This window comes from Tetrao urogallus (genome assembly GCF_951394365.1).
Source record: "Tetrao urogallus genome assembly, chromosome: 2".
Classification (NCBI taxonomy): domain Eukaryota; kingdom Metazoa; phylum Chordata; class Aves; order Galliformes; family Phasianidae; genus Tetrao; species Tetrao urogallus.
The window spans coordinates 51427860-51455267 of record NC_136814.1 but is presented as its reverse complement, the minus strand read 5'-3'; the positions used below and the strand labels follow the sequence as shown (position 1 = coordinate 51455267).

Here is a 27408-nt window from a genome sequence, read left to right as displayed (position 1 = left end):
TAAAACAGCATATACCTGTGTATTTTCTTTACTAAAATTATGTTTTTGTTTCAAATCATGGAATTATTTTATAATTATAAAACAGTGAATGAAACGTTTATTCCCACCTGGCATCACTTTCCTATGCTGCTGGTGGTGAGTCACAGCCAGACAGATGTCACCCTCACCAGGTGACCATGTGCCACCCCACACATAACTCTTTTACCGTTATAACACTGTAATATTTTTCTTTGTTCTGGAGGATACTGACCCTTCCCTGATGGGTCCCGAGCAACACATAAACACTTGTGTCTCATCTCTAGAAATCTGGATCAGGGGTACTGCAGAAGTTCTTTGTAAGGAAGTCTTCTTGGTAAACATAAAAAATAATGAAAATCAGGAGCTCTATATGGAACATGTGTCTTTTACAAAGGACTAAGCAGTAAAAGAACAGTAAGCAGAATCTTAAGAAGACAGTGGGCAAACAATTATGCACTCAAGAAACTCACAGTTTCTTTAATGAAAAGCAACCAAGAACACTGTCAATGTCCAGTGACTTCATGAGACTGGACATGCTATTGACTTTGGCCACTTTTTCATCAGTTAGCTGTTATTTGCAACAGTTTCAGAGTATTAAATTTCAACAGAATACATTACAAAAATCCTGCCTTTTCACTCCTTGCACCAACCAATTGATATTCCAACTTACAATTATGACAATATTGAGGTGTAGCACCATCAAATATGATCCACATATGGGCCAAATCTACTCAAGCGTATTTTCAGTTTAAGAAAAATATATTAAAAAATCAGAACTTTCATTAAAAGCAAATCCATTTTACATCCAGTGACTTGAAACCAGAAACACAAGGATCAAAAAATTCCAAACCTTGTTCCTTAGAAGTTTTTCCTGTTCTGAAATATGGCACTGTCTCTCATCATTTTCCTAATCTTCTACCACTTGATATTGGTCTACTTTGGTCAGCAAAAGATATACAGCAGAAAATGAAGCAAGTACTTTGCTTAGTATTTTTAAACAGATATAGCAACAAAAGATGCCGAAGCATTATACTAAAGGGTATCTTGTGCTGGTCTTCCATACTAAAGGCTTCTGTGTCATTTGGCTTTGCAAAATCCTCCTTTTTGACCATGATCCAGAAAAGGATTTCTGCATTTCCCATGTCCAACAACCACTGACTCTCAGGGAACTGTTTGTACATAGGAAGACAAACCCACACTTCTGCTTCTGTATTTTGCTGGGTCAAGATCAAGGCACCAATTATCTTTCTAGATGCTTGTTTTGTTCTGAGAATCACTTTTTAAAAGCTAAAAAAGGCTTTAAAGTGTGAGTTTTAAAAAGCCCCAAGACCCAGGAACATTCCTAAAATAATTTGCATTCCACAGCAGAGGGCAGAAACATTTCCATTTCAATGAGTCTGTGGAGAGGATTCTGGTCTACTAGCTGAAACTCAGGACTGATCTGGCACAAAACAAACACAAGACCCACTTGTATGAAGTCATGTGAAAAAGTACTTTTCCTGTGAGACATTCATTCTCAACACATTGGCTGAACTATTCTCATCATTTTCAACTCGAATTCCAATTTTCCCTTTAGGAAGAGGCACTCACTTTTAGGCAGGGCAGTCACTGACAGATGAGCAGATTGATAGGGAGATTCCCTTGTCTGCGTTCTCTGTGGGGAGCCTATCTCACAAAGTCAATTCTTGGAAATTAAAAAAAGTTTTACAAAAGCCTTGGCTTTAACACTGTCTCCTTGCACAAGCTCACTACTAATGTATCAGAAGCTGCCAGCTTTCCAAAACTGATGACCAGCAGATCAATGAGGCAGAGGGCCCACACGCTCCCACCTACTGCCACAAAAACCACATCTGTGACCAGAAAGGGCAGACAGTATTTAGCAAACTATTGAAATCATAAAAATAGATCTGTCATCAGAAGGTCAACATTTTGCACACCTTGCCTAGATTATGCTGATTTTAAAACTCCCGGTTTCAGACACTCACAAACTTTACACATATCTACAACACGATCCAGATGCATCCTCTGTTTCAGTGTAGTGTTGCTGCCAAATTATGCAAATACTAATTTTCAATTTATTTGGTCAAATATCACTTTCAGAGTGTTACTCTTACTTTCAAATGGCTTTAAACCCCAGTTCTGGGAAAGCATCATTTCATCCAGAAACTACCACAAGTTTTCACTTGAAAAAGGAATTTAGGTAGAGAATACTGGTAGTTTTTTTTACTATTTTATTGGCAAAGCACCTTATTTTTAGAGGTGCTGTTTTCATGGTATGCTTGGAATGCCTGTGGTACATGAGTATAAAGAAATTCAAATCTTCCAAAGACTGATTATATAATTGGCTAATAAAAGTTGTTTATATTCCCAAATATTATTTACCTGTTTCCTTCCTTTTTCCTTTGATTACGACACCATATGACAATTCCAAAAATCAGCAAAGCATGACTCACAGACCACCACTGAATAAATGCAGATACAGATTCAAATTCAATTCAGTGAATCACCATTCATAGTCAGCATAATCATAGTCAGCATATCTATCACTCAGGTATAGGAAAAAGTTGGTCCCCACTGTCAGCTAAAGATGAGTTGAAGCTCTTGTTTTCCCAGAATGACAGCATGTAGCACAGTTATAATTAGATTTCTTCTTTCAGAGGCCTGGATGCCTTCTTACTAACTGTACAGCACACAACCCCTTGGGGTCCTGTGCCACTTCTTGCGTGTGACTCAAGTAGTCCAAAAATAAAAATAAAAATGTGGCATTAAATGCATAATGTGTGCTTATTTAAAATTCTAGCCTTGTGGCTTCATCCTGTACAGTAACATAGTCCTAGTCTTTTCTCTGGCAAGACTGAAACTTAAATAAATGCAAGGCAACTGGCTCTTTTCTATGCAAGCTTATTTTGTCAGTGCTGGAGAATGTGAGAAGAAGTAGGAAATCAGAATAACAAGGCCAATACTGAAGAGCCCGCAGAGGCTGGTAAAGGACAATTTCATAGCCACTATCTCCACTGAATGAACAAAACAGTTAAAAATAAGTGACTATCAACTCCCATATCATTACTAAATTAGCTACATGAAATTTGGTGCACCACGGATAAATAAATACTAAGTACAGGAACACACTATTTCTTCAATTAAAATTTACCCTGATATAAAAAACCTTGTAACAATAAACTGGAAAAAATCCTGAGATCTCTGACCCTTCCTTAAAAGTTCACCAATGGGTCACTTGCTGTTATTTCTTCACTCAGTTGCATGACCTCTTCAACTCCAACTTTGACATCTAAAACATTTATTCAGTATGGTCCAGTGAGTTAACAAAAACCCAAATCCACTTGACATCTGCACCTTAAGTTATCAAAAGATCATTTCAGTGATTTATAAAATCTGGATGAACATAATCTGTAAGTTTTCATGCAGGATGTAAATCTGCAGATGGAACAACTTAGGGTTATCCAAAAGTGCCCACTATCCAGTGCTTAGGTAGCTTTGAAATGTACTTTCGTCATTGCATCATTACATTACAGTCTCCAATTTCACTACAGTGCTAAAAAAAACCAACAAAACACAGGGAGAATCACTATGATTCAAGAGTCATTGCTCTGCTGGGACAAACTGAAAGCCCAGCTGACATTTCTTAATGATGATATTGATTATGCTATCCTGTAAACTCCAGGAATTCAAATTTTTAAGATCATCCCTGTCAAAATAAACGACTTGAAAATGACTACTGCAATTTCAGATTCTGAAACCCAAATACATGACTGGAAGTACAACAACAACCTTGACACCTAAACAAATTCACATTTTTTGCTCATAGATTGGAATTTAGAAAACCCACTGTCAAATTATAGTTTTAAAAATAAAAGTAGATAAGAGGAATAATCAGAGCAAAAGACATACTGTAAAGGCAATTCAGAAACTTAAACAGCCTAAAGAATTTAACAAGAAAAAAAGTTTTTAACCAATATACCCTGCTTATATTTTTACAGATAAAAAAATGCACTCTGCACTGTCCTCAAATCTTTTGTAATCTATTTTACTGATGAGCATGAAATATTTGAAATAACTTCATTTTTACATTCCATTTTACTTTAGGAAGTTGATAGTCATTTCTCTAATGTTCTATTTTAAAACTCCTTAAATTTTTAATAAAATTGATTTTAAATGGTAATAAGTGATATGTAAATATTTGTTTGTATGAGTGCTGAGGCCTGCAGAGACCTCAGTGTTCTGTGATTAGGCTTAAATGTTGACAAATCACAGAAGTTCTAAGCTCAACTTACAGAAGAAAAATAAGTTAGTTTTCTCTTTTACTGCAGAATAAGACAGAGTGGAAGTCAATTTATTCGTTTGCTTATCCTTCTTTTCTTCCTGTCTGTGTCTCTGGTTTGGTCAGGGCAGTGTCTCTTCATTATTGTTAAAAAACACATTAAAACCAGGCTACAATTTTATTACTTAAAAAAGCTCCACAGATCATAGCAAACTCAGCAGAAAAATCTGTAGAGTAACTCATGCATTAAAAAGGAAGATGATTCTAACTATCACTCACACTAGGAATATTTCAGAGTGAAGAACAGCATGTAAATGTGCACAGGTCAAGTAAAGATGATTTCCAAGCATGAAAATTATTCTTGTCACTGGCAGCTGTTGCGCGAGAAGTAATAAGGTCCAGAAGCCTGGCTGGGCACAAACAGTGATAAGAATATCATTAAGATCCATCTGCAACCTCAAAAACACTGAAAATTCCCCTGCAATCTTTTGTTCTAAACAAAAGTTAAAATCCAAAGTGAAGCGTTTCCAAAACAGGACAGCCACCATAGCAGTAGAAAGCATCTCACCACCACTGAGGCAAAAGCAGAGAGCACTCTTTAGAGCCACAGAACATTAGGATCTCCAGATTTTATAGTAGTGGCATGCTAGCTTTGCCTGCTTATTTACTTGTGTTGTGAACAGCGACAGGTTCGTAAAAACAAATGAGTCCTGAACCAGGCAGAATATTTCCAGTAAAACTTATTTTTGCCTGAACGTATTCAGCTGCTGAAACCAAAACATTCTGCAGAAACGTATCAGTTTCACTGGCTCTGTGTATCAGCACTACAGGTTGCGCCGTGTTTTGCCAAAATTCTTAGTTGCACTGTCCTTCACAGGGGAGAGGACAGCCCCCAGCGACTGGAAATCCTCACCTGACACTGTTTTCCCAAGCTCCATCAGCACCCGCCCTGAAGGCCGCGGGAGAACAGCGATCTCTTGTCAGCGCTTGGCACCGCCAGAATGAGAAGGCCCATCCTGACTGCCAGGTCTGCAAGAAGCAAGTGATGCATTCACTCTGGATACATCGTGTACTAGCTGTAAAAATTTTCCTCCCTGGAAAGCGTTCTGAAAGAACCATGGGGAGGAGTGGCTTTATTCAAGTGCACTTGGATTCATGCTGGCCTGCAACCCCGAGCTTTTCCCGGATGAGCGCTGGGCATACAAAGAGGTAGTGTTTCAATGGGCAAATCACCTGCTGCCACACTGTGAGAGGTATTAAGTCACCTGTTTAATTAGTATGGGTGACTGCTGATATTTCTAAGAGCAGCTGAAGCAGAAAAGAGCTTATGTTGGTTCTTCTCAGCTCCTCGATTTAATTGCTTAGAAATGTTAGTAATCTTGGAAGGGGTTCAATGCATTCTCTTCACTCAACAACGCAGGTGAGCCATGACTCCCACAAAGAGAGAAAACATGGAAGGCCAGAAAGCATCCTGCACTGCCCATGCAGTTTGTAACATTAAAAAGGTCTCCTGAGACCTCTTGGCACAGAAAGCTGAGCTGAAAGCTAAAACTCGCTGAAAACTAAGTTCTATTTGAACTTCCTACACTAAAAAAACAAATCTGTTCTTCTAAGAGTTTCTCTTTTGTTTCTTCAGTCTGATTTCAGTTATGTTTTTAGAAACTCTTTTACCTAATACTTTCCAGTATGTCACTCTCTTTCCTTTGCCTACTGTCTGTTTCCAAACCTTTGTTCAGCATCATTGCCCTCTGACAGCAGACAGCCTCAGCACAACAAAGGTGCAGAGATGGCTCTGGAGGTGATTCCACCTGACCCTGAACACACAGTCACCTCTCGGAAGACAAAACTACAGACTAACTTAGCTATGTTTTTAATGCGTACTGCACTGGTCCTTCAACCATTTGTTATTCCAGGACAATATAATGGTTAGATACTTGATGTCCTCCTTGGGTGTCAATCTGTCAAAGCACTGGCAAAACACAATTTTAGTGATTTATAAATCACTTGCTTATTGCTAAGCCTTACAGTATGTTTTAATCTTTAAAAAAGCTCTACTAGTTCTAAAGTTATTTATTTCTGTAAGATAGGACTGGACAGGCCAAACAAGTGCTGCAGATCACATACAGCTGCAGTGATTGAAATAACATTCTGGCTAAACTAAGCCAACACAGTTGCTGTGACAGTTAATGAACCGAAAACACACGTGGGACTTACACTGTTGCAATTCTCCCTAAAACATGTCCACCATGCAATTGCATAGGACATCCCTGCTTATTCCTCAGCAGTCCCTCAGCACCATTCACAGCAAGAGGAACCAGGAAACGAGACTGAGTGGAGGAGCAAAGAATACTGCTCCACCATGCATTCTATTTGCTTGCTACTGTGTATGATATGCCACATTAGATACCACTACTCTTTTTCCTAAGTGCTATTCTCTTACATGCACTGCAGAAAAACAAAAACAAAAACATCTATACTGACTTCATTATCTACGCTGCGTCACAGCAGTTGGGGGAGATGTTGGGTACCACCTTTACTCTAGGTATTGGGTACGCTACTCAAGGGCATCATGGGCATTGCTGTATCCTGTGTGTGCCCACACACAAGCCTCTAGCCTACCCGTATCATGCTTGTGACTTTTAAGCCAAAAGCACATGGTTGACCATGCTGGTGATAATTCCATTTGCACCCTACTAGCTGCTATCCTGCATTTGCTGCAAATAAGTTTCCCCCACAGTTCTTCAGTGGGTTGTTTGAGAGCACTGTAGGATGGAACGGTGCCTTCCAAAAGAATAAAGCCAGACTCGTTATTAATCCATGAATAAACCTGGCTATTCAGGTGACATTAGTGCTCCCAAAGCATCAGCATGCAGCCTTTCCCCAACAGTTGGCATCACTAAAGAGACAATGCATGGTGCCAGCCATGCAATGAACAGTGTGAGCCACATCACGCACAGTCCTTGGGATAGGATGGGTCAGGTAGGTCAGCCACAACACCTCTCAGCACACAGACTTGATATTTAGCACTAAAACAGCTCCATGTGCTGTCTTGAGAGACACCAGCTGAACTGCGCTCAAGTCTTCCCAGAAGGAGCCCCACTGCCCCACTTAAGGCAAAAAGAACAGTGCCAACCTAGACAAGATGGATGTACTACTGTAAGGGATAGACACTCTCCTATCATATCTCAATATACACAAGAGACAACTTTGCTGCTCCTCAGAATATACTAGAACTAGAATTTTCGTTTTTATTTGTGTATATATTATCATCTCAAAGATCCAGACCTTTTTCTTATACATGCAAATTGAGGTTCTCCAGAGGAAAAAATGGCAAAAACGAAGAAGTTAGACAGAGTTACCAGCCCAGAACGACTGACCTTATTTCAAACCCTTTTACAACCCACAGCAAGGACTGGAAACGTATTTCATACCCACCAGAGTTTTTAACAGGCTTAAGCAAGAGAATATGGTGTCAACAAGTCCGGGGATGCCTTTTAAAAATCATGGATTCTGAGTGGGATAAAACACTGTGAGGTAATCAAATGCTCTTTCCAATTCATTAAAACTAAAAATAAATGTCTTTTAATACACTCTGTACGGTATCATAATTTCAAGCTTGGAATTACAAGCAATTAATGCTATTTGGGAAGCATACATTTCCCTGTCTTACGTTGTTTGTGAAACAGCTTCTCTTAGATAGTGTTCCAGGCACAGGAAGAAGAAAGCTACAAGCAGATCTACTCTGTCCTCCAAGACAGGATTAGTTTACCAAGGCATTCTTGATCTCGATTTAGCACTGCAACTCTTGCTGTTTTACAGACAGGGATCAACCTCCACAGGACAGGCAGAAAAATCGAGGGAAAAGAGCAAATTGCAGAATCATGGAGATTAAGACACGTGGAAAGAACCATCCCTTTGAGATTTTTCCTGTTAGATATCTGCAAACCAAAACATGCTTTCAACACAAATTCCAAACAGCCCGTATTTAAAAGGATGCACTGAAGAAAGGTAGAAGTTGGTACAAAGAAAAAAAAAAAAAAAAAAAAAGCAAAATATCTCATTATCCTTGGGATGTGCAGAGTTAAATGTCATGGTCAACTTCCAGGGTTTTCCCAAGCAGAATTCAAGGAGACTGACCTTCATTCTGTTGTAACTGTTGTTATTTCCTGCTAGTTACCATAAAATAGCAGTATCCTTGCCATTATGCTGAAGAGATTTCCTACCTTCTTACACACACACACGCAAAAAAAGACGAGTTTTTTTCTGGGTTTAGTGATAATTAAATGGTGTGGCCAGTTGTGGCACGTGCTTAAGCAGAAATATGTGACCGCTGCTCCCTTAGCATGTGGAGCTGTCTCGTTTGATTCATGCTTATCTTAGAAAGCAGGAACATCTTAAAATAAAGCCTGAGTGGAGCCAGGAGGGAACTCACTGGCAGTGCATGCTTTAAATACACTCCAGTTCTGCAAACATCTTGTGAGCAAGATTACCCTTAATGAACAGGATTATTTATGCCCGCAAAGTCAGGTGTAATGTGAAGTGCTTGAACAAATGAAACTTATAAAAAACAACATCAGCAAAGTCTGCCCAAAGTGCAGAGTGTGTATTCACTTATGGGTGGGGTGAGGGCTGATGGTTTTGGGTTTTAATCATCAGCCACAAAGTTAAGTGCTTGAGGGAAAGAAAAGGGGGGACACAGTCCCAGGTCCTGGCCCCTGCAACGCACTGCAGAATAACGATGTCACAGCAGCTGGGAGAACTACCTTACACTACTCCCTCCCACACAGCCCTGGCAGGGCAGCCATGGGAAGAAAAAACAGGTCTTTACAAGGAGGGGATTCTCTACAGGGCAGATATCAAACAGGAAGGAAAGAGAAGTCACCATCTTTAGATAGGGAGCATTAGTGCGCAACCCACTGGCTTACATGCCTGCAAAATTAACACTAACAAGTGACCACATTAAAAAGCAATAAGTCTACCTAGAAGCAATACACTCAAAGCACTTCAACTCATTTTATTTTAAAAGCAGAGTGATTTTAATATACCTTAAAGAAGCCCACATAAGGCTTCAGCCTGGAGGTGTAAGCATTTCATTTTACAGCCCCTTCTGCCTTAAGAGGTAATTCTTGTTGTGCTTACATGCTTTCCTGCACGCAGCTCTCCAAGCCTCCCACTGCCAGTCTCAATATGATGTGTAGCTCCACAGAAACTGTCAGTTCTCACATCTTTTCTACCTTTTATTCCCATTCAGCTCATCTTCTACTTCTTACACAAACAGTCCCACTTTCTCAATGTGCAGTATTTACCATAAAGTCTGAATGACTAGCTCCTCTTCAAATGTCAGAGATGCTTCCTGAGACCACGTAAAAATGAGAACACTGTAGCAAACAGTCTCTTACGCAGTCATACTACTCCAGGATCTGTATGAGTTCCCATTAGGTTTGCAAATGAGACTTTGACTGCTTTGACTTACAATGCAGGACAATTAAGTGCACACTAATGATGGAAAATATACCTAATGCATAGCTGCACCTCAGCAGCAAGTGCATGCAATAACAAACAATAATTATACCATTTGTCACTGATCCTGTCACTGTATCCATACTCCCATCTTATACACAGCTCCCAGCGTGGCACAGCCCACTGCATACTTACAGCACTATGCAGGAGCAGCATCTAGCTCCTCCAAACCATAGAATTACAGAATCACAGAATAATTAAGGTTGGAAAAGAACTCTAAGATCATCTAGTCCGACCATCAGCCCATCCCTACCATGCTCACTAATCACGTCCACATCCACTCAGCTCTTAAACACCTCCAGGGATGCTAACTCCACCACCTCCCTGGGCAGCCTGTGCCAGAACCTCAGCACTCTCTCTGAGAAAAAATTCTTCCTAGTATTCTACTTGAACCTCTCCTGGCACAATGTGAAGCCATTCCCTCTCATCCTATTGCTGTTACCTGTGAGAAGAGGCTGATTTCAAACTCACTACAACTTCTGTTCTGGTAGTTGTAGAGAGAGATAAGGTCTCTCCTGAGCCTCCTCTTCTCCAGACTAAGAATCCCCAGTTCCCTCAGCCATTCCCCATAAGACTTTTGCTCCAGATCCCTCACCGGCTTTGCTCCTGGACATGCTCCAGGGTCTCAATGTCTTTCTTGTAGTGAGGGGCCCAAAACTGAATACAGTGCTCACCAGTGCGGCCTCACCAGTGCTGAGTACCCAAGAATGACTACCTTCCTGCTCCTGCTGGCTACACTACTTCTGATACAAGGCAGGATGCCCCTGGCCTTCTTGGCCACCTGGCACACTGATGGTTTGCATTCAGCTAACACTGCAGATGTTTTTCCTCCATCCCAGGCCAGTGCTAGTCTACCCAGTCTACCCAAGAGATCAACTGAGGATTGGCAAGGTGAGGGAGAAGGTGAGATCTCTTCTTTGAAGCCCTACTGGTCTCCCATTCAGAAGGCTTTGCAGTGTCGTGCCACGCTACTGGTTCCAAATGAGCACCGCCTCTCTCAGGGCCTTCAGCACAAAGAATGCATGAGCAGCCGCCAAGGCACCAGCTGACACTTGGTGCCACCACACATAACTAGGCATCTGGGACCCAGAACATGTGTTCTGTCAGTCGCTGGTAGAACTGAGCACCAGGCCCCATGTGCTGCTGGAAATCCTACAGCCTCAGCACTGAGGGCTCTGGGGGCCATACAGGTCTGGCGCCTCTTCCTTCCTCATTCTGTCAGAGCGGGATTTGCTCATCTGGCAGTGACACCACACACATCCTTTCCCGCCACTTCCTGGAAGGAGGATGTGTGTGCTATTTGTATTTCCTATTGAAGACACTTATCACCAAGGTGAGATAAACATATACAAGAATATATAATGTATATGCATGATATAAGCAAGACGTATCCAAACCACAGCTTGTATTTTGTCCTACAAAGTTGTTTACGAGTTTTAGAATACCCGCTGAGGATGGAATATTCTATTTGAACCTCCATTTTAAAGACATACTACACTGCACCCTTCACCAAATCATTCATATATCTTCTCCAATCGCCTTTTGCAAGGAGCTCCACACTTGTGTCCATGTCACATACGGAAAGCAACAGCCCTTGGGAAGAGTTTGGCTGTCCTGAATGCACTCTTCCAGAAACACTAGTTGTCATTTCGCTGTGAGATGCAGACTTTCGACAGAATAAAGACCAAAGAAGAAGAAACAGAAAGAAGAAAACAAAACTGAAAGTTAAAATTTAACCGATTCAGGTACTTTAAAAAAAAAAAAAATAGTAGTACCGGTAAATGCTTCCTCCCCCAGAATTAAGAAAGCACGTCCGCCCGGGAGCCAGCGCCTGACCGCAGCACGCTGCTGTCCCGCTGGAGATGGGTGAGAAACCGACGGGAAGGGCGCTGCGGTGCGGCTGCCTGCAGGACCTAGCGCTGAGAGCGGGGCGGTGGGCACAGATGCGAGCCCGCAGCTGTTCCCCAGGCGGAAACCAGCTCCCCGAGCAGTTCCGTGCCGAGCCGCGGTCCCACGGCCGCCGCACGGCACAACACCGACGGCCGAGAGATGCAGCCCCCCCCCCGCCCCGCACCCAACTCCGAGGGCTTTTTGTTCCCGAAGTCAGAGCGGGCTGGACCGGGCCCAAGCGCCCATCCCGAGCACTGTGTGAGAGGCGCGGCGGACGGACAAGTCCGAGCTGGCGGGCGGGGGCTGCGGCTCGTGAGAAGTTGGGGGGTGGAGAAGAGCAGACAAATAAAATCAAGAAATAAAAGGGGGAAAAACCCCACTCTCCCTCTGACGGCGCACTCATCGGCGCCGCTGCCTTCCCGCAGGTGCCCCCCGCCGCGCCCGCCTCCCCCCTCCCCCCTCGAGGCCCGGCCCCGCTCACCTCATGGCGCGGCTCGGCGGGCGCTGCCGCTGCCCCAGCGCCGGGCCGGGGAGCGCGGCGGCGGCGGCGACAGAAGCTGCTCCCGTCCCCGCGGCGGTGCCCGGCCCCGGGGAGACGCCTCGCTGCGGGGCGGGGGAGGCCGGGCCGCGCAGGGCCGGGAGCGGGCGGGACGCCGCGCCTCCCTCCTTCCCCTCTCCGCCTCCTGCAGCCCCGCCGGCAGTCGCGGCCGCCCCCGGGAGCGGGCATGGAGCGGTCGGGCTGGGTACGGATCTGGGCTGGGGGTGTTAGTTTTGCCGCTCGCGGTCTGCTAACTTTTTTTTCTTGAAGATGTCGCAACTCGCAGCTTTAAATCTTTAAAAACTGTTGTTGTTGTAATGAGTCGTCAGTACTTCACGGGAACCGCAGAAATGTCCCCTTTTTCATTGGCCGTAGTTTTTTGCTTTAAAGGAAGGCACTTCATGGCATTAAAATTTCCCATTTTGTACCGTTATATTCGGTCTCTGCTGCTGACAACAAAAGTGCTGAGCACAGCACTCAGTGAGCAGAGCGCACTTGCATGTGCATGTTCAGGGAGCACTTCCACCAATGCAACTTTTGTCCCTGGCTTCTGGTCCTGTCATGGGGCATCCTTCTTGGGGCACTGCTTCCCCTGCTGCTCCACAACCGCCATTCTGCACCGAAAAACCACAATTAGACACACCTGAGCCTTCTCTTCTCCAGGCTGAAAACATCCAACTCTTTCAGCCTTTGAGCTCTCAGTTTGATCGTCTCTGTAGCCCAGTACTGGCCTCAAGTTGTGTCAGGAGGGGTTCAGGTTGGCTATTAGGAGAAATTTCTTCTCAGAAGGAGATGTGATGCATTGGCATAGGCTGCCCAGGGAGGTGGTGAAGTCACCGTCCCTGGAGGTGTTCAAGAAACATGGAGATCTGGCACTTAGCAACATGATTTGGTAGGCATGGTGGTGATGGGTTAATAGTTGGACTAGATGATTATAAAGATCTTTTCCAACTTTAATGACTCTATGATTCTAACAAGTGCCAAATAGAGAGGAACAGTGGTATCCCACACTCTATTGCCTATGCTTTTGCTGATGAAGTCTGGCACGTGGCCTGTCTTCCATACGATCTTTACTGAGCTTGTGAGCCACCAGCACCTTCAGACCATTTCAGCAGTGCTGCTCCAGGCAGTCATAGCCCAGCCTAACCCAACGCCCTGCTTCTACATAAGATGGGACCAGGGGCTATCTCCAGGGATCCCTTCTACTCTTCCCCTTTGAGTCAGTACACTGTGTTTCAGGAAATGCTAGAGGTGCCCTGGCCATGAGAAACCAAACTGGAATGGTTTCAGTACTTCACTGCTACAGATTTTCACACGGGCATAAAGGTGCTTGCTGCAGAGGGCAGGACAGGGATCATGGCTTCATAAACACCACACAGCCATTGCCATATATTGCTGCATACCACTGTTGTTAATACAGCTTCTGCAGACTCCTAAGGATGCAGCCATTAAAGGTGGGCGAGGTAAGGTCCATGCTTAGCACATGCACATAAGCAAGTGTGCAAACACTTTCACAACTGTATTTTTTTTATCTGTTCCTTCCCCAGCTCTTTGAAACCTGTGATTTCTGTCAGCAGCAAAACAGCTGTGAATTTTAGTCTCAACAGATTGCTCCCAGTCTGTCACTGCAATGGAGAAATGTAGTCCAGTTTGGTCCATCCACGTCAAGAGGATTTCGAGGGGAATTCCAAATGGACACTCTCTGTATCTTTCCCACTTCTCAAGCAGTTGCTGAAGTAAACATGGAGCTAATCTGCTGAGCTGGTTGTTGGAGCGATGCTTTGGCTCTTTGCAAAGAAATCAATAGATGGAAACCAGATGGATACAGACTTACTGGGACCAGCAGCTTTTGGTACAAACACACAAAGATGAGCAGCCTTTCTGGGTATGAATGCTCTTTCTGATGAGTGGCAAGCCTGGGCACAGCTAAAGAGGAACCAGCACTCAAAAGCAACTGTGCTCAGCTCCTCTGAGCTACAGATGCTCTTTTGTACAAAGTTCAATGCCCAAATTAACTTTGTGTCCTGTTTCTGATGGTTCCTAGGGAAAGCCCCCATGCTGGCTCCAGCACACACATGTGCTGCTTATCAATTAGAAAGCCCAGAATCCCACGATCTCCTTGAGGACTTTGACGGGTGACCTCAACTGCTGGCTCCTAACACTGTAAATATGAGTTTGTAAAGGCTGACACTTTGGGGATCTAATGCAAAGGGAAGTCCAGGTGGGTGTCACTACAGAGCAACTAACAACCTGGAGCAGGTAAGAGTAGTGCCTTTCCATGCATTCTGGAGCCTGTCCTGCCTTCTAATGCCTGCGGTGCTGTCCCTTCGGTCCCCTCCCACGTCCTTCACACACCCCTGGCATTGTGCTGCTGGGGTATTGACTGGGGAGGAGGTTTGCAGATCTTGGGAATGGACCCAAGCTGCCTGATACAGTGCTGGCCAGCTCACTTGCTGTGACAGCTGCTCCTGGGTACACAGATCAGAGAGAAGGGATGTGGAAAACAAGCGTCAGGAGAAGTTTTATGAAATTTTTACTTTAAAAAACATTACCTATTGCAGCAGGCTTAACCACGATACTCTCTGATCACCTTGCCTGGGATATCTTCCTATTTCTGTGGAAACCTGCTTGAAGCTTACCTGAGAGCAGTGACTATACTTGTTCTGTTTGATTTTAATGTAAACACCAAAGAGAAGCTCCATCCCAGAACCTGAGCTTCTTTCCACCTTCAAATAACCATCCTCAGACTGCCCTTGGACTGCTGTCCCATCCATCTCACATCCACTTTGTGTAAAAGCTTTTAAGTTCTCAGCACTCCAAAGTTCTCTTCCACACTTCGTAATTCAAGGTAGAATTCATCACCAAGTCCTTAGCACTATCGATTTCCTCTCCAGAATAGCATGCCTACGTGGTACAGAACTATCGTAACTATACACTAAAATCAGAACTGGGTTTAAGGTACACATATTGAGCATACTACAGTACAGTTCTGAAAACCTGTTAGAAGAGAGAAGTCTGGAACAACAGAAAAAGGGTATACTTAAGAGGAAGATGAGAATATACTGGCAAAAAACACTTATGTCTGAACTAGGTCTGCACGATTACAACAGAAGGATGGGTGGAGCCTCTACAGCAATTCTACCAGAATGGGATTGAGGGGAAACAGTCCTGAGCATCTTGCTCAAGAATTTGTGCATGATCCAGCTCTTGGAGTTTGATAAAGAAATGTGTATGTCAGCTAGAAGGCTCATGTGTTCACATAGCCAGCTCTCCTCTTTTTCTCACCTCCCTTAGCATGAGAACTACTATAGCCTTTTGGTAGATAGAATAAAAGTTGCTGTTGAAGATGAGTGAAGGAAGGTTGTTCAAGTATGAAAGAAGGGATAGGAGAGACCTATTAGTTGTGGAGACAGTAATATCTGTGTCACAGTTTTCACTTACTTCTGAATTCTGGGTCAGTGCAAATATTTGTGAATTCAGATACCTAATATGAAAGGCATTGCTTTTTAATAAAAAGACATAAAGGTGAAGTCTTAAAGCAGGAGTTAGCATCCAAGAATAAAGGCTGGTGAACCAAGCTCTTCCATTCTGCCAGGCTGTTGGTTGTTCTCAAGAACTGGCATTTCTCCATATGCAAAATGAATGCTTAACATTCTGGAAAAAATACAGTAATTACATTTTATTAATGATAACTTGCTCTTGAAAAGTATCTCATCATCTGCCTTTGGGGCTCCTGCCAAGGGGCCAACTGACCACAGCTCCCAGAACTGTAGCACTGCAGGGGGACCCAGAAAGCCCAAACCCCACCTCTGTTTGCAGTGCACAGTTGCTGCATGCCCTGAGCAAGCCCCATCCACAGCATCCGGAGGGTGCAGGAACCTGAACATGGACAAAGATGACAATCATCATGAGAAAATTAGAGCTGCTTTCCCCAGAAGGGCAGGTGCCAGGCAATCTCCCATCAAAAACCAGGCACAAGGATTGTTCTAGCATTCAGCTGGGTACCACTTGTAGCACACAGAAATTAGGTACAACAGCTTTGAGGAGCTGGTGCCTCCTCCAGCATGGACAGAGTGGGAGGCCCCCCTCTTTGCATTTTTAATCAAAAGCACAAGATCTTAAATCTTCCCATTCACCAGAAGAGCTTCATCAGCCAGTGTTTCCATCACCTCTCTGGCGATGTGAGATACAACTTTCAAGTCTTTGGTTTGGGGGAAGAAATGCTGAAGAGAACCCCAGAAAAACAAATAATGGGAGTATGAAGAAGCAGCTTCTGACCCAGGACAGAAACAAACAGTGGGCAATCAGCCTAGCCATACGGCAGGGGAGAGCATATGGCATTCTCAGGAAAGCAGAGACTTCTTTGGCCCCAGCACAGAGGACACCATTGCAGTTTGGTTTGCCAAACTGAAATGTTCATGACTGTAGGATGCTAAGAGTTTCTTTTGTAACACATTTTTAATGGCTGCTTTTTGTAATGAAAAACAAAAAACTGTTTGAAGTCAACTCCCAAGCCCCTGGGAGGCCATACAAATTTGTGTTGGCAAATGTCATTGATGAGAATTTTTCCCTTCATTTTTACTGCTGCAGGCCTGGCCATCAATACAGAACACGTGGATCTTAAGTTCCTCTTTCAGTGGCTATCAGCAGAGAAGAAAGATGCATGATAAAGTTTAATGTGTTCACTCTCTTAGTCTTCCTCCTCTCCTTCATTAATTTGAAGCACATTGCCACTGAAGAATGGTTTCAGGAACATAAAGGCTAGCTTTTTCATACCTCAGCTCAGGTCTCTGATCCTGAAGCCTACAGAGATCCCATCAAAAACCAAGTACAGCATGAAGGCCTCCCTTTTGTCCTTAGTTATTGTGTGAGGTTAGGATGAAACACAGCAGATCATAGCTGATAGACAAGGACTGCATTAAAACTATTTTAAAACCTTTTTTCCAAAAATACAACAATCAAATATAAAATAATTGTCCTGAATAGTAACCATAAATTCAAATGAAGTAAAAATGCAAGGCATACAACTTTTACAATAATTTAAGAATATATAATAGTGCCATAACCTGTTTAAACGCTTGAATCATGAAACACTTCAAGTAAATTTTCATTTACAATTCTCACGAAGCAAGTCACACAGCCTTTAATTACCTAGAAAAAATTAGCCTGAAGAAGTCGTGACAAAAATCTCCAACACTGTGAGAACAAAAATCAGTGCAAAATCCAGGTCCTACTGAAACTGACATAACCTTCCACTGACTTCAATGCCTAAACCTGATTTTCATTTCCAGTCACATGTCAAAAAAGCAAATTATTCTCAGATACTTAAATAGGAACTCAGTGAGTAATGACTACCTTAATTTCATACACAATGTATTTTGCTGGATGATCAGAGGAATCAGTGGTAGATGAAAAGCCAATCACACTATGTTGAAATACCAGCAACTTAGCAAACAGAGGAATACTCCAGCTTCAGAAAGCATCTATGTGTCTATCTACAATCTGTAATATATGATTACAATTTAACACAGGCATATCTGCTGATCCTCAAACCACTTAGTGGATTTGTTGCTGGTTACATCTCATTATTTCAAATTTTCAACTATCTACAGAGACAGGCAAATACGAGACCATCCAAGTGAGCTTTTCCATGTACATCACAATTGAGTCTGGATGTTAGAGCTCAGGCTGGAAGACAGGCAGGGTGTGCCTTTGAAGCCACAAGCATGAGTGGTTCACAGAAAAAATCTGGACATCCTTCCTTAGGGTATGAGATGTGAAGCAGGTGCTTATCTCTGCAGGTGTCATTCCTGAGATCTTTCTTGGGCTTGGGTCTGGCCTGCTGGGTTAGCAGACATCTCCTCTGTACTGCAGAGAGGACATAGCACAGGGCAGGCTGGAAAAGCAGGGACTGGTTCCACCACTACAACCAGCAAGGAAATGGTGTTGCTGCAATGGAGCAGCAATGAACTTTTACAAGTTGGAATGCCCCATTTGAAAAGCTGGCCTAGGAACAGCCAGGAAGGCAGTGCAGGTGCATTTTTTAATTCATGTCTGGTATCAATGGACCACCAAGGAAGAGTGATGAGAAAGAAAACTAAGGCTGAGCTTAGCACAGGGCTCAGCCCCTTAGCAGGGGAGGCTGAGGAAAATTTTGCACGGGCAGGTGTTCCCAGAGAACCCTTTAGAACTTGAAGAGTGTCAGGAAGAACAGCGAGTAACATAAGTGGAAAGAAACTTAAGTGCTGTAGCAGTTATTTTTCAAAACAAGCAAGGTAAGAACATTTCTGTTCTTAAAACATGATCAAAGCACTTGCGAAGGTTACCAGGATGCTCTCAATATCCTTCTCATGTCTTTCTAGAGTGGGATGTGGGACAGCATTACTTCTCACTTGTAAACATCTCTGGTTTTAGATGGCTTGTATTGTCTAGAAGAGCATAGGATTTCACTGCCATTCATGACAATAGTAAACACTCGACTCTTTCAGCCTGAAATCAGCAACATTAATATTTGGAAAACATGTCTTAATGCTGTACTGCTGACTGGATTCATCCTTCAGCATGCCTACACCACAGTACCTGTAAATAGAGAGGATGATTACTTGCCTGCTTGCTAGTCAGTTTCTGAGTCCTCCATTTCTTCTTGATCATCTTCCTCTAACTGGAAAGTGATGTGACGTGAAGCCTGTTCCTCAGCAGCAGGTAGGTCAGTCTCTTCATCTGCTGTGACTGCTTGGTCAGCAGCTTCTGTCTCAGCAGCCACCTGTGGTGCACTGTCTGTTGGCCTGTGCTCCTCAGCAAGTGCCTCTCTCTGATCAGGCAGAGGTTTCTGGCTAAACACATCTAAGCGTTTCTCAGTCACTGTACGAATCAATGCTGAAATAGAAAAAAGTATCATTAACAAACAAAAAAAACCACTGTCATTTGAAATTATTTATACATTGCTGACCTGTGAATTCTTAGGCAGAGGGGAAAAAAAAAAAAAAAAAGAAATAATACTAACAATGAAAGAATGTGTGGATAAGCAAAATCATCCCTGCTGCTGTAGCCTAATTACAACCAAAGGTTTGCACTGAAAGCAGTGATTTGGAAGGGTTCACCTAGACTGCCTTGTACGTCTCTTCATTGTTGTCTGATCACGTTTGGAACAGGTCACCCTACAAGGTGAATTAGCCAGGTTGCATGTCGTGTGATGTTTCTGGCAGAGGGTAATACTGGAACTGTGGGACTCATCAAAAAGACTTTCTATTTCTGAAAAGCAGCTGTAAAACATCTGTTCTTTATTATTTTTGTTGTTTTGCCTTTGTAAGTTTTTCTAAACACTGTACCTCTTCCAAACCAATGAAAACAACAATAATTCAACATTCACTTTGAAATATATCATTTAAACATGGTAAATAAAGAGACCAATGATGGAGGAAGAGGGCTTTAGTATAGAAAAAGGGACAACGTACCAGAAGATACAGATACCAAAAGAAGATTCTTTGCTAATTTTGGGGTTGAGTTTTGCATCACTTGAGAAGACAAACGTAGCCACCTTAGATCGTGGATGCTTCCTTCTAATTCACAGGTTTTTTATTGGATGGTGACAAAATTAGCCATTTATGTAGCTTCTAAATGCAAATTACTTAAAAATATATCCTTAGAGAATTCTCCTATAGGAATATAGAATTCTCACCATCCAATAAAAAATTCTCCTATAGGAGAATTCTCTATTATAGGAGAGAAAATTCCTTCCCTCAAGAAGAAATCCTTTAAGAAGTGGTTCTTAAGTGTACACACCAACACATATGTCACAGGATAAAAATACTAACATTGCAGCTGTAGCTGTCTGAATTGGACCTCAACAAAGAAAATACTGGGTCCTGGTTAAGCTGAAAATTAACCCAAAGGAAACAAACACAATTGTAATTCAAATCCACAATCACTGCTTGAGGTAAAACTGCAAGAATGAATATGTAATGCATACATAAGAATGGGTTTGGCCTGGTGGATACACATTCATCATAATTTTGTGCTTCTACAAAAGACAGTCTTAGATTGTCCAGGTATTTCAGTGCAGCCTCTGAAGACTGACCAATAGAAGAACCCACATGCTTGGTCCAAAACAGCCCAAAAGAAAGCAGAGAGTGATATTTTAATCTGCTTCAAAAGCAAGGACTTGATTATTAATTGCTGGAGTAGTAAGCTCTTGTTCTGATTAAAAGTGCTGGTCACCTGACCTTTCTGTCATCATGCTGAAGGTATTGCAACTCCCAGCAGCAACACATATCAAACAGTGTAAAGCCAGCAGAGAGAGAAATTAGTGCAGCATGTTTGGCAATTCTAATACTTCAGGTGAGAATCAATCATTTAGTGGCTGCAGTAGTGATTTTCCCAAATTTAAAAACATTCTTAAATGTAAAAATAAATAAGTAGAAAACCCAAAAGCAAACATATGAAGCCACAGGCACTTGGACTTCTTGTTCAAATGACACCTGCTCACTTAGTCCATAATGAGCATACAAACGTTCCATTTGTTTTGGCTGGAGAAAAAACAATTACAAATAAGGAGCCCAGATTAACTGACAACTTACAGTCAAGCATCACCCTTCCCAGAGTCTTCTTTTCTAATGTTTCTTCCACTTCTGTCATCAGCCATGGCAGGAATTCTGTCTCAATGTCTGTAAGAATTTGGCAGAAAGAAAGCAAGAAAAAGCATCTGCTTATTAAGGATGAGCAACGGGATCTCTGGGCTGTTTTTCATTTGCTGTGACCATTAAGGGATGAACAACCCTGCCAGAAGATACTTGCTTTGCAAGAGCCAGATGAAATCTCTCAGGATTTGTTAGGTGCCTTGTCTCCTGCCTCTCTTACTGAGATTCCTCATCATTATGGACCTGAACCAGAGTCCTCTCAACTTCACTGATTTTCAAAGGGGCTTGGCATCCCCAAAGAACAAACACACATGAGATGCACAGTAATGTTCTAGCTAGATGAAAATAACTACCCTGAGCAAGTCAGAAGAATAACATTTCCTGCTCTGCTTTCCAAGTACATCTGGCTTCTGGTCTGCTGAAAGCATTTGTTCTCTCTGACTAATGAGCTCTTGCTTACTCCAGTCATGCTTTTCACGTGTAACAGTCCCAAACCCCGCTCAGTTTGCAAAACACACTCAGTTTCTGCATTTGCCTTCTGACTCATTCTGGAGAAAGTGTACCCATTTCCAAACTGGAGTCTGAGCACCTGTACAGGAACTGGATAAGTGGGGCGCATCAAAGTAACCCATAAGAAATGCTGCTGACTCTGAAAGCTTGAAAGTTCCCGATGTACAACTCTAAAATTATTTGTAGAGTCTAATTCTTATTGACCATTTTTTCCTTTGTTCCAGCAATCGTTAACAAAGATTCAGAGTGACATACATATTTCTTCACTTATCCTATCAAAATACACTTAAACAGTTTGGATCCCTCTCTCCTTCTTTCTCTACCAGTCCTAAACAGCCATTTGTTTCTACCAAAATAAAAGCAGCTCTTCTCATTATAAGCAAAACTGTCAGTTCTTACATATTTTTGAACACTTGGTGCAGGTAACCAATGTTTGTATTAAAACTGTGAGTTTGAAAACTACCTCTGCAATCAAAAATGTAAATGAATAAAGTATTCTTACATTATTCTAAATAATAAGACTGTAAAGTATGTGTGTCTATGGATGGTTTGACATCTATATTACTGCATATATTAAAAAAATGAAGTACAAACCTCTTTCTATAGGATCATAGAAAAAGCCACTCTCATGAAGATTGTTGAAGACTGTGGGAATAAGATCAGCCAAGTAACGCTTAGCAAATGCCTGAGCTGCAATTTTCTCCATGGTCTCTTTCTCTTTCTGCAGCATTTGCATCTGCAGCTGTTTGCAGCGTTCCTGTCAAGACAATACTGCACTTCAGTTTTCAGCCCCTCAGCTCTTTTGATCTAGATTTTGAAAAATCATCGGTGTGAAACTCATAAACAGCAGAGATAATGAGAGTACCAATACTTAAAACTTCTGAGCTAGATGCCAGTATCTGTGGCCTCTAACTTTCACAAAAAACTCCTTGAATGCCTGATCATGGAGTGCAAGGACTAGAGGAATCCCTTGATACAGCTTTTTTAATTTTGGCAAGTTTGTAAAAATAAGGGTCTTGTGGCTGGCTAAATGAAATCCTTCTCCGATACCTTATCATCCACTGATATCTCAACTGCTTGATTACTGCAGATAGAGCTGATTGATGCCCTTGGAATAAGGTGAGGTTGGGTGAAAATTTCATCAACTTTTCACTTTTCCAATTTTATATACTATTTGACGTAAGAAAAAATGAAAACGTAGGTTGGGCCAGGAAAACAATAATAACATTAACATTATTAACCCAAATAAACAAATTAAGACTTGTCATTTCTATTTGTTTCTACTTGCTAGATACTAGTAACATATTTTTGTACTTGGAGATCTGGAGAGGTATGTGTGTTCATACAATAGCACATGCATTCTCTGTGAAAGAACACCAGGTGCTTCTTGCCTTCAAGCACTCTGACTCATTTAGATATTATCATAATGAACAGGCTTGAGTAACAGCTGCACAATACTGTCAGGTTTGGCCTCCTGATCAGGTGCCTGAGTTCACCAAGTCACTTGAGCATGACTGCTCTAATTGAACAGAACAGTACAGAGCAGGCCTATATGACAGCAAGGTTCTATGTGAAGCCAAGGTTCTACGTGGCACCAAAATGCTTTCAGGAACATCGAACTTGACAATACCTTTCTGCCCCCATTCAGCTGATTTCAGAGCTCATCCTTCAGTACTGGACATGGTGAGCACTCTCACAGGCCTGTTTTACACATAATCAGACTTACCTTCTCCTCTCTGTATCGCCTGTCTTGCTCTTCCAGGCGCTGGACCTCAGCCAGCTCTGCATTGCGCAGTTCTGCATAGGCACGCTGATGTGCCCACAGCTTGGCCAGCTCTTCTTCTTCCATGACTTCCAGCAAAGCTTGCTCAATGGTTTTCCCAATCAGCACTTCCAGGATTGGCTTGACTTCAATGTCAAAGTCAAAGAGCTGTGGATGAGAGTCGATGAAACAAAAATAAATGACCCCTTACCACGATCCCTCTCAACATCTTGGCAAGGAGCAAAGGAGGATGATCAAAACACCTCGCAGAAAGAGGTGATGAGAAGTGGAGGTAGGGATCCAGCATCATCTAAGGCGAGAAGCATGAATGCTGCTGGGGTCTAAGTGACGAGTGAGCTGGAATAAGACACCGCATATTCTGCTGCAGTCACTTAGGGCACTGTCAGGGACAAGCAGAACACTCACCTGGACCCTACTGCTACTCCCTTTTGTGTTTCCAGCCCTTCTGGCTGGATACTATTTCCACAGAGGAGAACACTTTTCAGTATTGTGGTTCTTAGCTGAAAGCAGTAGAACCTGTGTTTGTTCCTCAGTTTTGCACGGTTTCTTTTGCATGTTCTACAAGATGTTCCTTTCTGGTTTTGTCTCAAATTTGTTTGATATAGGAAATATGCTTTACCACTACTTGTGGATGTGACTTTGCTTCATACCTCTCCTTCTTCTATTTGTGTGGCCACATCTCTCCCTGTTTTGGCTGGCACGAAGAAAGGAGTGGGAGGTCTATCCAAAAATGCATCTGTTTGACATTCCACATCAACCTCTATTATCCGGTCACTTATCTCTTCCAAATACAGCTCTAGAAATAAAACAGAAGGAATGCTCTACATTGGATTCTTTTTTATTTCATTCCTCAGCTATTCCTGATTACTGTACTGGGTGAACTATATACAAAGATGTATAAATACTATATATGCTGCAAAGTTGTTACCAATAAAGTTACCAAAAAAAAAACAAACAAAACCAAATGCAAATCAACACACACACAAAAAAGCTCTCAAAACAATTTGCTACATAAGCCATTTGATGCCACACTTTCTCTAACATCTGGTACAGTTCTTGGAAATTACTCCTAAACCCATTCACCTGGTTTCTAAAGAGACCCTACACCATTTTCAGTCCACCTCAAAGAGTAAACAATTCTTGGTAGAGTGTAGGAGGCAGTGCAACAGTAGAGGTACTGGGATATGGCAATTTCAAAAATGGACAATGATTATACTACCAATTTACTAACCATCTACTCACCATTAATAGTAATAAAGCCATAGATTTTTCTCCATTGCATAGAGAAGACTAGATCTCCAGAGCACTGGATCTGATGGATTTTTAAAAAATGACACTCTCCTTCCGGGCCAACTGGAAGTAGCTTTGAGGTAACCAAATATATATAGCACCCTGTGCTTGACTTGAATTATATGTCTGTTTCCCACTACAGAGATTAATCAGCACTAAAAGATGGGAAAAAAGAGACCACAATAACCACACTAGGCTGCCTCCTTCTGTGCCCAACAGAATTTCAATGGTGAAAAATCGTTGTACATTGGAGGGGGGTTCAGTTGTGCTGTGGCACAGAGAATGCTCACAAAACCAAAGCCCACATCTGATTAGCACGTACCACAGCTGTTTTCCCAGTTTATAAGACAATCTGAAATGCTTTTCTGAATGGCACAGCAATACATTGTGCTCACCCCATGATCACCCCCTGACAAATGTTGGTCTTGCTACAAATAAATTGTTTGCTCACAAACAGTGCAGCTTCCTGCTTTAAATTAGGGCCACTGCCCATCCTTCTTTCCCTTCCCCCTAGTAATTTTTAATACTAGTCTTATTAGAAGAACACACCTCTATTTGAGGTATACTTCTCTGATGATACTGGAAAAGGAATGAATAAATGAATTGTTGAATAAATGTGCACTGAGAATTGAAAAACAGACATTCTTGAAAATAAAAAAAAAGTCACTCTCATTAGCCACATTTATTAGTAATTAAATGGAACTAAAAATAGGGGGTTTATAGTGGAAAGGATGAGAGAACCTTACCCTTAATTGATTCTACCAATTGAATTATCACTTTAGTAAGTAAATTTACACCAGAAAGTTTTTGTTCTCAGATGAATTTTTTTTTTAAATCATCCCTTACCTGTCTGCACATGAACGTGCTCTCTGCCTTCCACAGGCTCAGGTGTTCTTAGCTGTATTTGCTCTTCTGCTCTCTTTCTAGCCAATGCTCTCCTCCTTGCTTCTCTCTGCCTTTGAATCTCAAATGCATTGGGATGATGGATACACTGGACAGGGGTGAACAACAAAATAAATAAGAAATACACCACCATGCACTTGGTACTTGGAAATACTACTAACTTCTCTTGCAAATGAAGCCTGTTGTTGTTTTTAACATTACAAATCTAGTATTTCAGATTTACTTTTCAGTTTAGACTGATTCTAAATTGTCAATTCCCTTAAAGACTAGGGCATGAAACTAACAAGATGCACTGGATACCTACAGGCGTACTTTAATGGCACCTCATGCTACGATAAAACAAGATGAAGCATATTAAAATGGCTTACTGCCACTCAGCTGCGAGCTTCCAGGTGAAGCTTGAAGAAGGTGAAATGGACTTCCCCAGCACAGGAAAGATGGGGAGCTTTTGGAGAGGGTCCAGAGGAAGGCCATGAAGATAATCAGAGGGCTAGAGCACCCTACTAAGATAGACTAAAGGAACTGGGCTTCTTCAGCCTGGAAAAGGGAAGGCTGTGGGGAGACCTCTTTGCAACCTTCCAATACTTGAAAGGAGTTTATAAATGTGAGGGAAATTAACTTTTTACATGGGCGGATACTGACAGGACAAGGAGGAATGGTTTTAAACTAAAGGAAGGGAGATTTAGATTAGACGTCTTGGGGAAGTGGAGTTTTTTTTTGTTTGTTTGTTTGTTTGTTTTTTAACTGAGAGAGTGGTGAGGTGCTGGAACAGGCTGCCAAGAGAGGCTGTGGCTGCCCCATCCCCTCAGGTGTTCAAGGCCAGGTTGCATGGGGCTCTGGGGAATCTGATCTAGTACTTGGTCTAGCGGTTGGCAACCCCATCTGTGGCAGAGGGCTTGGAACTGCTATAATTGTATGACTTCAGTCCAGTTATTGCAATATCAACAGAATTGTTTGTTAGATTAAAAAAATCTAGAAACTTGATTGCTGTTGAAGCAAAAGACATCCACACTACTAAATTCAGCACTTTGTGGGCTGGAAGGAAAATACCTTTTGAACTTCATGAACAGAACACATGAAAATAGCTGTTTGAAACAACTAAGAAATAACACAAAGCTGTTCCCATACAATTGCTTTTAAGAACCGACTACTTTAAATTCCCTACACAAACAAAGCATCCACGTAGAAATAATCTCTGAAAATCACAGAATCGTTGAAGTCGAAAAAAGTGATCATTTAGTCTGACCGTCTCAGCGCCCATCCCTCCGCACCCACTGACCACATCCCTCAGCACCACATCCACACGGATCTTGAGCACCTCCAGGGTCGGTGACTGCACCCCTCCCTGGGCAGCCTGCGCCACTGCCTCGCTGATCTTTCTGAGAAGAAACGTTTCCTAATACCCGACCGAAACCCTCCCTGGCAAGAGAAACTAAGGCGCTGCTTCCCAACGCAGCTGTGGGATGATGCCCACGGAGAACCTACCATCGGCACGGCCTGACGGGCGTACGTGTTGCCGCGCACCACTCTCCTGTCGTACATCAGGTTGGCCCAGCGAGCGGGCTCCTTCACCCTGCAACGCCAAGCGCCCACGGCTGCGGTGAGTGAGGCGCACCCTCCAACTACGTCCCCGAAAGTCCCAAGTCCCGTGGCTCCCCCCACCCCAGGAACGGAGCCTGCTAGGGGCACTCACGGCTCGTCGGCCTCCAGCGGTGCTCGGTACTTGGGGCGGGCGGGCACGGCGCGGGGAGGGCTGCAGTAGGTGTAAGGCACGGCGGAGGCCGACGGCGGCGGGCGCAACGCAGGCAGCATGGCGGCGGGCGCAGAGGGCTCCCGCTCCCACAGCGGCGCGGCTGTAACGCGCCCAGGCAACCGTCTCTAGGCAACGCGGGGAAGGCGCTGCGCATGCGCAGGGCTGGAGGGCGCCGCTAACGGTGGCGGGGTGGGGTGCTGCGGGAGGCCGTTAGCTCGGCTCGGGTAGAACTGAGGCGTGGCCACGCGGTGGCGCTGCCGTCCGTCCGCCGCTCGCGAGCCGCAAAGG

The 27408-nt window shown here is 43.0% G+C and overlaps 1 protein-coding gene across 1 annotated transcript; it reads right to left on the bottom strand.

Moving 5' to 3' along the window:
* Positions 1-18858: 18858 nt before the first annotated feature.
* On the bottom strand, positions 18859-27179 carry RSPH3 (radial spoke head 3; the record flags this gene model as incomplete). Its single annotated transcript, XM_079550542.1, has 8 exons — positions 18859-19121; positions 20822-20908; positions 21986-22148; positions 23118-23321; positions 23825-23970; positions 25311-25455; positions 26853-26940; positions 27061-27179. The coding sequence occupies 8 exons, from the start codon at positions 27177-27179 to the stop codon at positions 18859-18861; spliced, it is 1215 nt and encodes a 404-aa protein (XP_079406668.1).
* Between the last annotated feature and the right edge of the window lie 229 nt (positions 27180-27408).